This window comes from Maudiozyma barnettii (genome assembly GCF_903064755.1).
Source record: "Maudiozyma barnettii strain CLIB 1767 genome assembly, contig: KABA2_01, whole genome shotgun sequence".
NCBI classification, from domain to species: Eukaryota; Fungi; Ascomycota; class Saccharomycetes; order Saccharomycetales; family Saccharomycetaceae; genus Maudiozyma; species Maudiozyma barnettii.
This window is the reverse complement of record NW_024545238.1, coordinates 1,428,028-1,441,065: the sequence shown is the minus strand read 5'-3', so window position 1 is coordinate 1,441,065 and position 13,038 is coordinate 1,428,028. Positions and strand designations below refer to the sequence as shown.

General features: G+C 33.1%; 5 protein-coding genes across 5 annotated transcripts; 4 read left to right on the top strand and 1 right to left on the bottom strand.

Moving 5' to 3' along the window:
* Positions 1 to 746: 746 nt before the first annotated feature.
* On the top strand, positions 747 to 2,927 carry CDC4 (SCF ubiquitin ligase complex subunit CDC4; the record flags this gene model as incomplete). The annotated part of the gene is made up of 1 exon (XM_041548547.1): positions 747 to 2,927. The coding sequence occupies one exon, from the start codon at positions 747 to 749 to the stop codon at positions 2,925 to 2,927; it is 2,181 nt and encodes a 726-aa protein (XP_041404481.1).
* Positions 2,928 to 3,281: 354 nt separating this feature from the next.
* KABA2_01S13706 (uncharacterized protein) lies at positions 3,282 to 3,689 on the top strand (the record flags this gene model as incomplete). Its single annotated transcript, XM_041548546.1, has 1 exon — positions 3,282 to 3,689. One exon carries the CDS (start codon positions 3,282 to 3,284, stop codon positions 3,687 to 3,689), a length of 408 nt encoding a protein of 135 aa, XP_041404480.1.
* A 614-nt stretch (positions 3,690 to 4,303) lies between these two features.
* IES1 (Ies1p) lies at positions 4,304 to 6,667 on the top strand (the record flags this gene model as incomplete). Its single annotated transcript, XM_041548545.1, has 1 exon — positions 4,304 to 6,667. The coding sequence occupies one exon, from the start codon at positions 4,304 to 4,306 to the stop codon at positions 6,665 to 6,667; it is 2,364 nt and encodes a 787-aa protein (XP_041404479.1).
* Positions 6,668 to 7,224: 557 nt separating this feature from the next.
* On the top strand, positions 7,225 to 8,793 carry MDJ1 (Mdj1p; the record flags this gene model as incomplete). Its single annotated transcript, XM_041548544.1, has 1 exon — positions 7,225 to 8,793. The coding sequence occupies one exon, from the start codon at positions 7,225 to 7,227 to the stop codon at positions 8,791 to 8,793; it is 1,569 nt and encodes a 522-aa protein (XP_041404478.1).
* Positions 8,794 to 11,256: 2,463 nt separating this feature from the next.
* KABA2_01S13640 (C2H2-type zinc finger protein) lies at positions 11,257 to 12,588 on the bottom strand (the record flags this gene model as incomplete). The annotated part of the gene is made up of 1 exon (XM_041548543.1): positions 11,257 to 12,588. The coding sequence occupies one exon, from the start codon at positions 12,586 to 12,588 to the stop codon at positions 11,257 to 11,259; it is 1,332 nt and encodes a 443-aa protein (XP_041404477.1).
* Between the last annotated feature and the right edge of the window lie 450 nt (positions 12,589 to 13,038).

Below are 13,038 nucleotides of genomic sequence, written 5' to 3'. Positions count from 1 at the left end.
AATAAAATGTTTACAGTATTTGTAATAAAAACCATGTATGTTTGTCTACATACAATATATATATACAGGAGTGTGATGTTCTTATTAGAAAGTGTAACGCATGGTATTGTTAATGCAAGACACATTTGTCATCGAATAGTGAGAAAGCAGACCACATACTACAAGCTATAGCTATCCACACACACATATATATATATATATACATATCAGTACCACAAGCTATCCACACATATATAAATACCACTAACTATCTTCCAACATCGCACACCCATAAACACACAGATATATACAGATACCTGACAACGTCTTGACCTCTTAACCTCTCAAAGTCTCAACACTTTGATAATTTCTCACAGCGTAAAACCGCCGCCGCCGAAAATTTTCTGAAAAAAGTTCCATATTTCTCCCTCCTGAAACAAAAAGAGAAACGAATTCAAAGCAAGTCAGTGATTGTTGTGTTTTTTTCCATTTTCAGTGAGTAAGAAACTAGTTCTTGAAGCTATCAGTATGTTAAGGATTAGTAACTTGCATATGGGTGTGTGTATATTCGCTTGTCATATATATATTTATGGTTATATTTATATACACATTTTAAAGTAAGAAGCATACACTGAAAAAGAAAAAGGGTAGGATAACAAGTAGTAATATTATTACATATTGACAAAGAAGGCTATTCACTCTCTTTTTCTTATTTTTTTTTAACTCATACTACCACTTCCTTTGATTCTATTTATACATAAATAGCCATGACTATACCTACTGGCTCTATACCCGTACAATATCCATTAAAAGATATACCGACTCCATATATTTATTCTTCGACTAATCCTATTAATAATGCAAAAAATATTGAAAATAATAACTCTATATTGAAACGAAAAAGAAGTTTGGAGACATTGATAGATGGTCAAGAATCTCTAGAGATTAAAAGAACAAAAGTTTTTAATGATGATAATGATGATGATATGGAGATTCCAACGCAGCATATTGAAGATGATATTGACGAAGAACAAGAGGAAGAACAAGAACTAGAAAATGGAGATAATATTAGTGGTGATGGTATTACTACTACAGAGAAAACTGAACATTCTACTGTTCCAACAAATGCTTCATCAAACGCAACAGACTGTGTCTTAACGATAGATGATGTTAAAGATGGAATCTTGGATGAAGCTTTACCAATATCACCTGTTGCTTCGGCAAGTGGTGATAGATTACAACAGCATCAGCATCAGCATCATCGCAATCATCATGATAACGATAATGATGTATTGACTCCCCCTTGCATCATTAATAATGAACGAAAACAGAAACAACTCCATGATGAACTAATGAAATCTAATTATTCTACGTTGGATGGATTGAAAAATATAACAGAATTACAATGTATGGCATTTAAATTCATTTCACAATTAAATAGAGCACAACTCACAGATATTAATTCATTAATAAGAGATAATTTAAAGAGAGATATGATAAGTACATTACCTACAGAAATTGCATTAAATATCTTGGCAAAATTGGATTTTTGTGATATTATTTCTTGTTTAGCTGTCTCACCACATTGGAATCATATTATTGAAAATACACCATTTATCTGGAAGCATCTTTTAATCTCAGAAAGTTTTATCGCTATTGAAGGTTTCTCAAATTATATTAAAGATTTAAAATTAAATTATCCTCATTTATCTAATTTTGAAGATGCTTATAAACCTGATTTCTTAAAGAGATCTCATACTCTAAAGAATTGGTACAATCCGAAATTTATACCACAAAGAACAACATTAAAAGGTCATATGACTAGTGTTGTTACATGTCTTCAATTCGCTGATGATTATGTGATTACAGGTGCAGATGATAAAATGATTCGGGTATACAGTGCAAAACAGAAAAAATTCTTATTAGAATTAGCAGGTCATGAAGGTGGTGTATGGGCATTAAAATATGATGTAGATGGAATCCTTGTTAGTGGATCCACTGATCGTAGTGTACGTGTATGGGATATCAAACGTGGTTGTTGTCTCTATGTATTTAAAGGTCATACTTCAACTGTAAGATGTTTGGATATCGTGGAATATAAGAATAATAAATATATTGTAACTGGTTCTCGTGATAATACTTTACATGTATGGAAATTATGCAAGAGTGCATACAATAGAGGAGTTGATAATAAGAATAAAGATGATGATACGAATAGTGCTTCGACATCAAGTGTCTGGCCTATTGTTTATGATACTCCCGATGTGAATCCTTATTTCGTTGGTGTTTTAAAGGGACATGTTGCCTCTGTACGAACAGTGTCAGGTCATGGGAATATCGTTATTAGTGGGTCATATGATAATACATTAATGGTATGGGATATCGCACAAATGAAATGCCTATATATTTTATCTGGCCATACTGATAGAATCTACTCTACAATCTACGATCATAAACGACAACGTTGTATATCTGCTAGTATGGACTCTACAGTAAGAGTATGGGATCTTAAGGATCTGTGGAGGAATGGGATCAGACAAACAGTGACTTGTGCGGGAACTACATGTACTAGAGTAACTGAATCATATAAGGTATTATCGGGACATACTGCCTTAGTAGGTTTGTTGAAATTGAGTGACAAATATTTGATCAGTGCTGCAGCAGATGGTACATTGAAAGGATGGGATGCAGAGGATTATTCATTGAAATTTTCTTATTTACATAGTAATCTAAGTGCTATAACAACATTCCATATGACAGATAATATCCTCGTGAGCGGTTCGGAGAGACAATTCAATATTTATAATTTAAGAAATGGTAATTTGGTTCATTCTAATTTATTACGGGATGCGGAACAAATTTGGTCTGTAAATTTCAAGGATAATTTGTTAGTGGCTGCTGTAGAGAAAAATGGACAAAGTTCTATTGAGATGCTTGACTTTGCATGATATATATATACATATATACACATAATAATTGAAAATATACATATCCTTTTTGCTCTTTACTCTATTTCACGTTATTTCCTTTTCTCTCTCTCTGCATGTCTTACTTTCCATCAGAATCTGGGTGCAATTCGGTAGCCATGCATCCCATCGCTAAGACAATATTTCTATATTTATATTGCACCCCTACGACAAATAAATCAGATAGACCAGTTATTAATATAAATATACAAGAGTAAAATAATTTCACTACCCAATTTTTTCTCAATCAATTAAATATAATTAAGATCAACCATACAAATCGTTCGATTTAAAGAGATTAACTAAAGCATATATATAATTTAATCAAGAATTCCAATGTCAGTTATTGTTAACGGCGCAGAAGATAGAGTCTTCGGAGAAGGTCCATTCAAAGCGTACCCAATGGTCGGTACAGGTGTATACTCTCGATACCAACAATTAAGAACCAGTGTTTCTCCGAAATTGGTTGTTGTTGGTTGTCTGACGGCTGTCTCTAGTTTTATTGTTTTTTTACTAGGAGTTCATATCGTCATCCAATATCGTACAATCCAACTAGATATGCGTCTGGATATGTTGAAGAAACTGGTGTATATTGTATTAAGCATACTTGCAATTATACAGGTGATACGGTTGATAGCATGGGTGTTTGATAATTGGAGTCGTCCAGTGCTAGGACATACGTCTACGTCTATCCGTACTAATCATAGTGGAAGACGTCGCTACAGTAGACTTGCTACGCAATAGTTGTACACCACACCGCACCGCACCGTACTATACCATTTAATGACATGAGAAACAGTAATAAACGTATCCCTCTCTATCGTGCAATTAGTTAGTCAAGTTCAACTGGGCATGATTGATTATTTAATGAAAAATGAAATTTCAAATAATTTTTCAGCAATTTTTTGCGGGAGAGACGGACAAATCAGACAAACAAAACAAAAAGAGAAGAACGGTCTCAATAACAACCTCTTCGGCATGTAAACTACGTACCAGTCTTAATATATACAATAACTTCTTCTCGTATTTTGAATAAAATAGAAGAACAAAACATGCAAATAAAATAAATAATTATAAAATAATAATAGCAATATATATATATATTGCTGGGTGTTAAGACATATTTTATAAAAGCGTTCTACAAAGGAGTAAGAAAAGTGTTATATTAAAGCATACGTCTATAATTATTTTAATTTAACAGAAACAAGTTGTGGAAACGAAGAAGAACCATTATCTATTACACACATATATCCTTTACCACTGCATAGAATATAATAGTTTTCGAATTGCTATTAGACACTATTATTGAACAATCAAACACAAAGCTAAAATTCTTTTTTATTTTACGTCATTATTAAATGGGTGGAAGAGTGTACGATCCAATTCATGATGTCTTTCAGGACACTACATCTAGTTCAACAGGGACAGGGAAAGAGGCAGAGGTTTCAGGGAGCACAGATACGCTATCTACCACCAGCCGTCCAATACCAGTCACTTCATCAATAGCCATTACGTTAAATAGTGACGACGACGATGATGACGTGGAAGAGGGTGAAGAAACAAACGATGAGAATGATGATACCAAATTGAATGGTGAAAATATCGATAACAAAGAGGCTAATATTATTGATAAGAATACAAGTTCTATCAGTAAATTTTCTACTCAAAGGGAGTATGCACCAATGATCAGTGCTCTTAGATACAATAGACATTTAAAGAAACCAGATGGTGATTATTTCAGTCGTAAAGATTTACAATTTAATTTCTTAGAGACTTTACTTGATAATAAAAGATTACTTTTCACCAATGTATTCAAAGATTATTATTTGAATTCACTTGTTAATACCCCCTCAATGTCACCTTCAGCAACTACAACATCATCATCATCATCATCATCATCATCGTCTTCCAATAACGATACTTCCATTAAGAATATTACTACAGGACATGTTGTGAATGTTGGAGATAAGGACTACGATGCTAGGAAATTTATGAATCATGACAAACTGACATTTTCTCAGTTATATATCCTATGTTTAGGAACATCGTCAAAATCTTCAAAGATTCTTAGAGATAAATTGTTATCAGATCGTCAAGTAGCATTTTCCACTTGTCTCCTAGGGTTTTTACTTAATATTGGTAGGTTAAATACAACAATCAATTTTTATATTGCAATGACTTCACAATTAAGGACATTTCATGCGATACCAGCTTTACAGCATGGGATTTCAGATCCAAAATCACTTCAAGATACTCCAAGGTTGAAATCTATTCTTAAAGGTTTACCTATTGGGAATGAACCAATTTCCATAATGGATCTATATCAACCTGGTCATACATGGAAATCCGGTGTACCTAACATTATCAATTTGTTGTTCGCCATTTGTGATAACGTAACTTTAGTGAACTCACGATTTTTCGATAAGAAGTATCTGGAATGGGATAGTTCGAACGATGGGATGGATTTATTGTCATTGTTCAATGTCTTGGACCAACCAAGGTTTAAAGTCGATGACAGAACAAATCTTTTGTTATGGTTAGTCTATATCCACCTCGAGACAGATCTATCTGATGAGGCAATAACTAAATCACTAAAACAATTTGGGAAACCAGTTAAAAACTCTAAAACCGGTATAGAATCATGGAAGATTATCCTAACAGAAAATGATAAAAATCAGGATGAAGAAGATGTGGATCTTCCAGAAGAAATAACATTTGGTTTACAACAAAGAGATAAAAGGAAAGAATTTCTAGATAAATCACAAAAGGAAAGGATTAAAGAAGCAAAGGAGAAAGTGGTGACTCTTGATAGCACTTATAAGAACGTCATTGATAAAGGGAAAATCAAGATAGAGATGATTACATCTCCAAATCCAGATCCTCCTAAAGTGTCATATACTACAGACACTGACCCTCATATTAACACTCCGATTCCAATAGTACCAAACTCTCCCCCTTCTCAGCCCAAGCAAATTACCGGTAGTAAGATCGCCAATATATTAAATCCTGTAGATAGTGATGAGTCCCCTATAAGGTTGGTACCCAAAAGTGAAATTTTGACCCCGTCTAAAGTAGTTAAAGAGAATGCCATTCCAAAACCAACCAAATTTTCCACTGGGAAGTTTGAAGTAGCCTCGATTAAGAAGAAGAGAAAGAGAAGAACGAAAGCTGAAATGTTGCACGCAAAGAGATTAGATGCTGAGAGAAATGGCTCGGATGTAAGTAATAGTAAAGATTCCACCCCTACTAGACCATCTACTACATTACATTACAATTCAGAGACTCCAACAACTCAATCTCCAGTTCCTATAGTACAGACACCGTTACGAGACTTCCGTCAAAGTACAGAATATAAATCTGCAGCTATGAAGATAAACGAAGAAAGAGTAAGTAAGATGATACGATTGGATGCTACGAAACAACTTGCAGGTGTGGATAAGACTCAGAAGGAGTTTGTTGAGGATTTGTTGGAGGCACACAAGATCGTTAGACAAAAGAGAAAAGAAATTGGTTTGATTAAAATATTTAACGAATATGAGGACATTACGATGGCTTCAGTAATAGGTATCCGTGGTAAGAAGAGAAAGAAGTTCCAGGATGAACTTCTAGGGTTTGAAACTGATTGTCTGAGAGATTTTATGGGAGCTAAAAAGGTCATGTTAGAAAAAGTAGTTGGCCAACAAGAAGACAGAGATATAGATAAAAATTTCTTCAAATTGTAACAAGCTCTCAAAGAGTTAAGGAAGATGTATAGAAATTTATTCATTTACGTAGAGAGATATATAACTATGTTTAGTAAAGTATTGTAGTCTCATTAATAACTCTAGAGAATTGGCTAAACGTGTCTGCAGAAAAATAAAATAGTTCTTAAAATTCAACGAGCACCTTCCCTTTTCAACTCTCTTAATCATGGAACGTCATAGAATTTATTTTAGTTTTTCTCTCGCTTTAATAAATTAAGAAAGAAAGAAAGAAAGAAAGAAAAAAAATGATTGAGCCATCACGAAGTTAAAGGGATTTGCTTATTTAAAGAAAGTGTTAAATAAATGAACAAAAAATAAGAAGAGTAGACATTACAAAGGATCATCCTCTTTAGATAGATATATTGCTATTGTTTATTACAATATTTGTTCAAGCAATAAATAGCAGACAAGTCGTCTTTTATTTTACGTCTCTCTTTATTTTTTTACGATAAGAAAGTTTATTTAGAAACTCACGTTTATCATTTATAGAACATTAGTGAATTTGAGTTTGTTTGTTATTCGAGGATTAATTAACTATGATAGGTAGTATTTATCCCAAAGTATCACTCGTAACCAGGTCGACATTATATCAATATGCTAGGGCTAATGTGGTAGGAGCTAGTTGGCACACCACCAAGAAAGAGGGCAACTCGATAGTTAGAAAACCGCTGGTATTTAGATCAGGATTTCATTCTAGCTCAATACAAAGACAATCGATTAAAGATCCGTATAAAGCACTTGGTTTGAATAGTAAAGCTTCTCAATCGGAGATTAAGAAGGCCTACTATAAATTAGCCAAGAAATATCATCCGGATATTAATAAAGAACAAGATGCAGAAAAGAAGTTCCACGATTTACAAAACGCTTATGAGATCTTATCTGATGAGACCAAACGTAAACAGTACGATCAATTTGGCGCTGCTGCATTTGATCCAAATTTTGCTAATTCTCAAGGTCATCCTGGCGGATTTGGTGGATTTGGTGGTGGAGGGGGTGCTGCAGGTAATCCATTTGGAGATTTTGGTGGTATCAATTTCGAAGATCTTTTCGGTGCTGCATTCAGTGGTCGGAATGGTGGAGCAGGAAATGCTGGGAATCCATTTGGGAATGCCGGAGGTGCTAATCGTATGAACATGTTTAGGGAGTATAAAGGTGACTCAATACATGTCTCATGTAAATTGGACTTCAAGGATGCTGTATTTGGGAAGAAGAACGTTAAATTGACATTTAATTCATTTGATCAATGCCATACTTGTCATGGTTCTGGTATGAAGAGTGGTGCTGCCAAAGAAACTTGTCAAAGTTGTCATGGTAGTGGTACCAAAGTTCATATTAGAGGTGGTTTCCAAATGATGTCTACTTGTAATGAATGTCAGGGTGAAGGTAGCACAGTTAAAGCTGAAGATGTATGTCATAGTTGTCATGGTGATGGTGTCGAATTTAAACATAACAAGACTATCAATGTTGATTTGCCAAATGGATTACAAGATGGTGATGCCATTAGAATCTCCAGTCAAGGGTCATACCCTCAAATGGCTGTAGACCCTGAGATGGCAAAGAATGTAAGAATGACTAGAGGTGATATTATTGTCACTATTCATGTGGATAAGGACCCAAAGTTTTCGATCAAGAACAAGTATGATATTTGGTATCAAATGGACATTCCTATCACTACTGCAGCTCTTGGTGGTACAGTTGAAATACCGACAGTAGATGGAACGAAGATTAGATTGAAAGTTCAAGCTGGTACTCAACATGATGAAGTCATTTCAATACCAAACATGGGTGTTCCACGTCCAGGGATGTTGGGACAAGGGGGGCGTGGTCATATGAAGGTTCAGTACAGGATAGTAATGAAAAAACCACAATCTAAAGCAGAGAAATGTTTATGGGAGGCATTAGCAGATGTAACACATGATTCCATGGCAAAAAGAACTATGAACATAACACTCGACGGAATTAATGGCAATCAATCGAACTCTTCTGGATCTACTAAGAATAACTCAGGAAATGCTGCATCTAATCCAGATGAACCAAATGCATTGAGTAGATTAGAAAAGTTTATCTCCGGTGCATTTAAAAAAATAAAAGGTGATAAAGATTAAATTATCTTCAGTTGAAGCAAAACACATGATGTGATATCAACCTTCTTTTTTTGAACTTCTTTTTTTCTTCGTGATTTACTATTGACTTACAATCGGAATAATTTCCCAGGAAATTAAAAATATTATGTCTATTAGAAATGTTAGAAAAAGTTAATAAACAATCATACCTGTATATACAAATAAAATAAGTATTCTCATTATATAAATCCAATAATTTTTTCTATTATCATTTGTGTTATCATTTTTAATTTTTTGTTTACATGAAACCAGCTTAATGGATGTAACTAACTGGATCCAAAGTGAGAAATTTTAAACAAAACATGAAAATATATAATAATTGGAAAATAGTAATTACGTTCTTTGAGTTATATTCTAAAATACTTTTTACGTAGTGCATTAATCCGTGTTTTTAAAAGTAATGACAGTAATGACTTGTAGATATATTCGTTACAAATATTTTCTTTTGTTCACACTAGAAGAACTTTTCTTCGAAGATGAATTCTGACAAGTCTACTTTATTATACCCTATTATTGTAATTATAGTCATAACGAATGTCCTCAGATTCCTGGCCAACATCTTCAATAAAGGTGCAACACTATAAAAAGCATCATAAACTAATGTTATGATTAGATTCAAACCAACTCAAAAGAAACTGATAAATTCCAGATATTAAGTTACTACAGTATAACCCATATTAATTTCGAAATCTTCGAAATAAGAAAATCTGTTTTTCAATTTTCACTACCTAATTCTTTTGTATAGGCGATATTTTACAGTCCTCTGTAATTAATGAAAAACTATTAGATATATTCTCAGTACGACAGAAAAATAACTTCAAGACGGCATAAATTATAAAACGGAAGTATTCTTAATTTAATATTTACGTAACCAAAACTCATATCTTGTAATTGAAGACACCTCTTTACGCTAACAAATTACCCCAGATCATTTTCTGTTTTTCTAAAATATCTTGGTACTCTTTGGGCTTTGTTTTCCACTAGTGTTGTTGATAAATATAAAATAAGTATTTGAGCTGAAATAAATAAGCAGTTTACTCTTACTATTACAAGTATTGCCTTCTTTCTCATTATTGCGAATAGAATAATAGAATATCTATGTACCATTTTAATATTTTACTGAGTAGTTACTCAGTATGTTATCTACTGTTACATTGTTTGAAAGGTACTACGCTAAAATATTGTCTTTGGAATAATTACCTAATCAGTCTTTAGTTTGAACGACAACTTTGTAGTCTAATTTTTTATCTCCGCAAACATATGTACCCACCAGTAATTTCTTGAGACAAATAAATAAGTAGCAAACAGCTCAAGACATTTTATCTCCTTGCTACAAGTTTGTATTGGATGCTACAAAATTGGCTACCTACAAATCTACATATAGATAACGTTAGTTGCAAACAAGGAGTAGACAATTTTAATTTCTATTGCATAAGAAAGTAGATCCCTTAGTTATAAAATATATGAAGGGGGTGGGAATAAGTGGAAATGGAGAAAATTGTACACAGTACCCAGATATATTTTATGATCAACTGCGGGTATAGTATTCTCTCCCCAATAAATTGTAGACGATTACGTAAGATCATCAACAGTCACTTACCTTTTGTGACCAATAAAAACAACAACAGAAGAATAGGTACACGGACAGTTAAAGTTCAATTCAATAAATAAATAAAACGGAATGAAATTTATAGTGTTGCTTAATCATTTCATAAACTTTTATGTAAGCAAACTCGTGGAAAATCTTCTGAAGTGGAAAAATAGTAAAGGGCGATCCTTTTTTGGAATTCTGCAGGATTTTATAGTGATCTCCGAATAGGGTAAGCACAACTTTATCCCCGCTTCTGCAGATATTTCTGTGGTAGTGACGATCCCGTTTTTAAGAATAATAGGTGGAAGAAATCTAAAATGAGAAATAATTGGACTATTAATGATTAAACAGGGATACCATACTGGCGATATATTTGGAAGCAATATGTATCATCCGGAGTCTGTGAATTCTCGGTTGATGTGAGGATACATGATTGTTTCACTTATAGTTCAAGAAACTTTTCAACAACAACAACAACAACAGCAAATAGTTTTCTTTCTTTCCTTAGCTCACTCCCATATTGAATAATAAGATGCAGCATGTGGTAGCATTTGAAGAATTAGATATCACCAGACTGAAGATAAAACGAATAAAAACACTATATCGTAAAATTCATTGAATATGATTCTCTTTATTCAGAATAAGTTGAATGATGTATTAAACATTAATAATATTTCTGATGTACCCCATGCCTGTAAAGAATACGGCATCATAGAGAAGCAAATGAGATGAATTTTTCTTTATAAAATATTTTTGTATATTTGTAAATTCAATATGAATATATCATTCTATGTAATAATAATAATAATAATAATTAGCAGGGTTTTATTTCAATATTAAAGTTAGAATACTAATCAATTTGTTTGATTCTTTATCTCTTCTGGCGCAATTGAAGTTTCTAAACTTTCTTCTTCTTTTATTTCTTCTCCGTCCTTTGAAGCAACAATATCTTCAATATTAGTAGCTACTTTTTTTTGAAGATCATCCTGATGATCTTCTTTAATACCTGTCATGTTCTTAGTTACCTTTGCAGTTTTCTTTTGATGGCTTTTCAAATGTCTTAACATGTTACTCTTAACATTAAATGACTTCTTACAGGTCTTCCAAGGACACTTGAAAGGTGTATCACCTGTATGAATCAAATAATGAGTCTTCAAAGTAGATGGTCTAGAACAAATCTTGCCACATACTGGACATTGTTTACGTAACCGTACCGCTAGACTCAAATTAGATTGGATACTATTTGGGACAGGAATTAAACCATCTGTAACATAATTTGGACCCATACCAGGTTTTGGAACTGTTTGCCCTTGCAAACCAGTTGGAACATTATTTGAAGGCATTACCACCGTCTGGACTGGATTCATCAATACTTCTTGTTGAGGTGGTGCTTGGTACACTATTGAATTTTCATATTCTTGGGACTGGATATGTTGTTGCTGAATTTCAGTTGGGTGAGCCATATTGACAACAACAGGATAAGTAGAAATCATTTGTTGAATATGAGGAATTTGTTGTTGCTGTTGCTGTTGCTGTTGCTGTTGCTGTTGAAATGGAGTAACCACGTAATAGTAACCCGGTTGCTGTTGCTGTTGCATTTGCTGCATTTGTTGTAAGTGCTGTTGATATTGTATTTGTTGTAATTGTTGCTGCTGTTGCAAGACAAAGGCAGCTTCATTTTCTTGTTGCTGTAATTGTGTTTGATTTACCAAATAATTAGTATTGGGACTACCTGCCGGGGTAGCGATAGGAGTAACTTGATTTGAAGAGACTCTTTGTTGTGGACCTGCCACCATTCCAGATGAAGTAGCAGTAGAAGGTGCATAACTTACATTTGAAGGGATTGTTTGAGACATAGAAGATTTTCTAGAGTTAACCATTGATGGCATCGCCGTCACGAACGGTTGAACATTAATAGCCGCACCAGTCGGGTTCATAATGTTTGTATTTGTATTTGTATTTGTATTTGTATTTGATATACCTCTGTGCATCAATGGGGAGGTTCTCATTGATGAAGTCTTTTCATCGTCAGTGAAATCTTGATTTCCAGCATTGGGACTATTCTGTTGGCTATTAATTATTGTAGAGATTGGAGGTAAAGTAACTTTTGTAGAGTCCATATCTGATTTTCTTTTTATGGATGGAGATGAAATTTCTGAAGTATGAGGAAGTGAATTGTTTTCCATAGGTAATGTATGATATAGTGAAGATTGATTGGAGATTGAGTATGGAATATAAGCTGTTAAGTTCATTAAGGGGAAAATGATTTGTATATATGCAAATATATTCTTTTTGTAATTTTGTGTGTGTGTGTACCTGGTGATTGATTGATTATTCTTCTTATTAAAAAAAAGGGTTATATTATCAAGAGATGATATTAGACAATCGTAATAATAATATAACTTAAATTCTCTCTCTTTTTTTAATACTCAAATGAAATAAAGGCGGTTGATTTCTATTTGTAAGCTTTTTTAAAATTTTTATTTTCTATAGTATTAATTAATAATATTAAAAGAAAATGAGATACTGATATGATGATTTGATTTATGAAAGAAAATACAATAAAAGAACAAGATTAAATAATTATTATTATCTCAACGAGTTAAATTTATCGATATAATAAAAAAAAAAGAGGA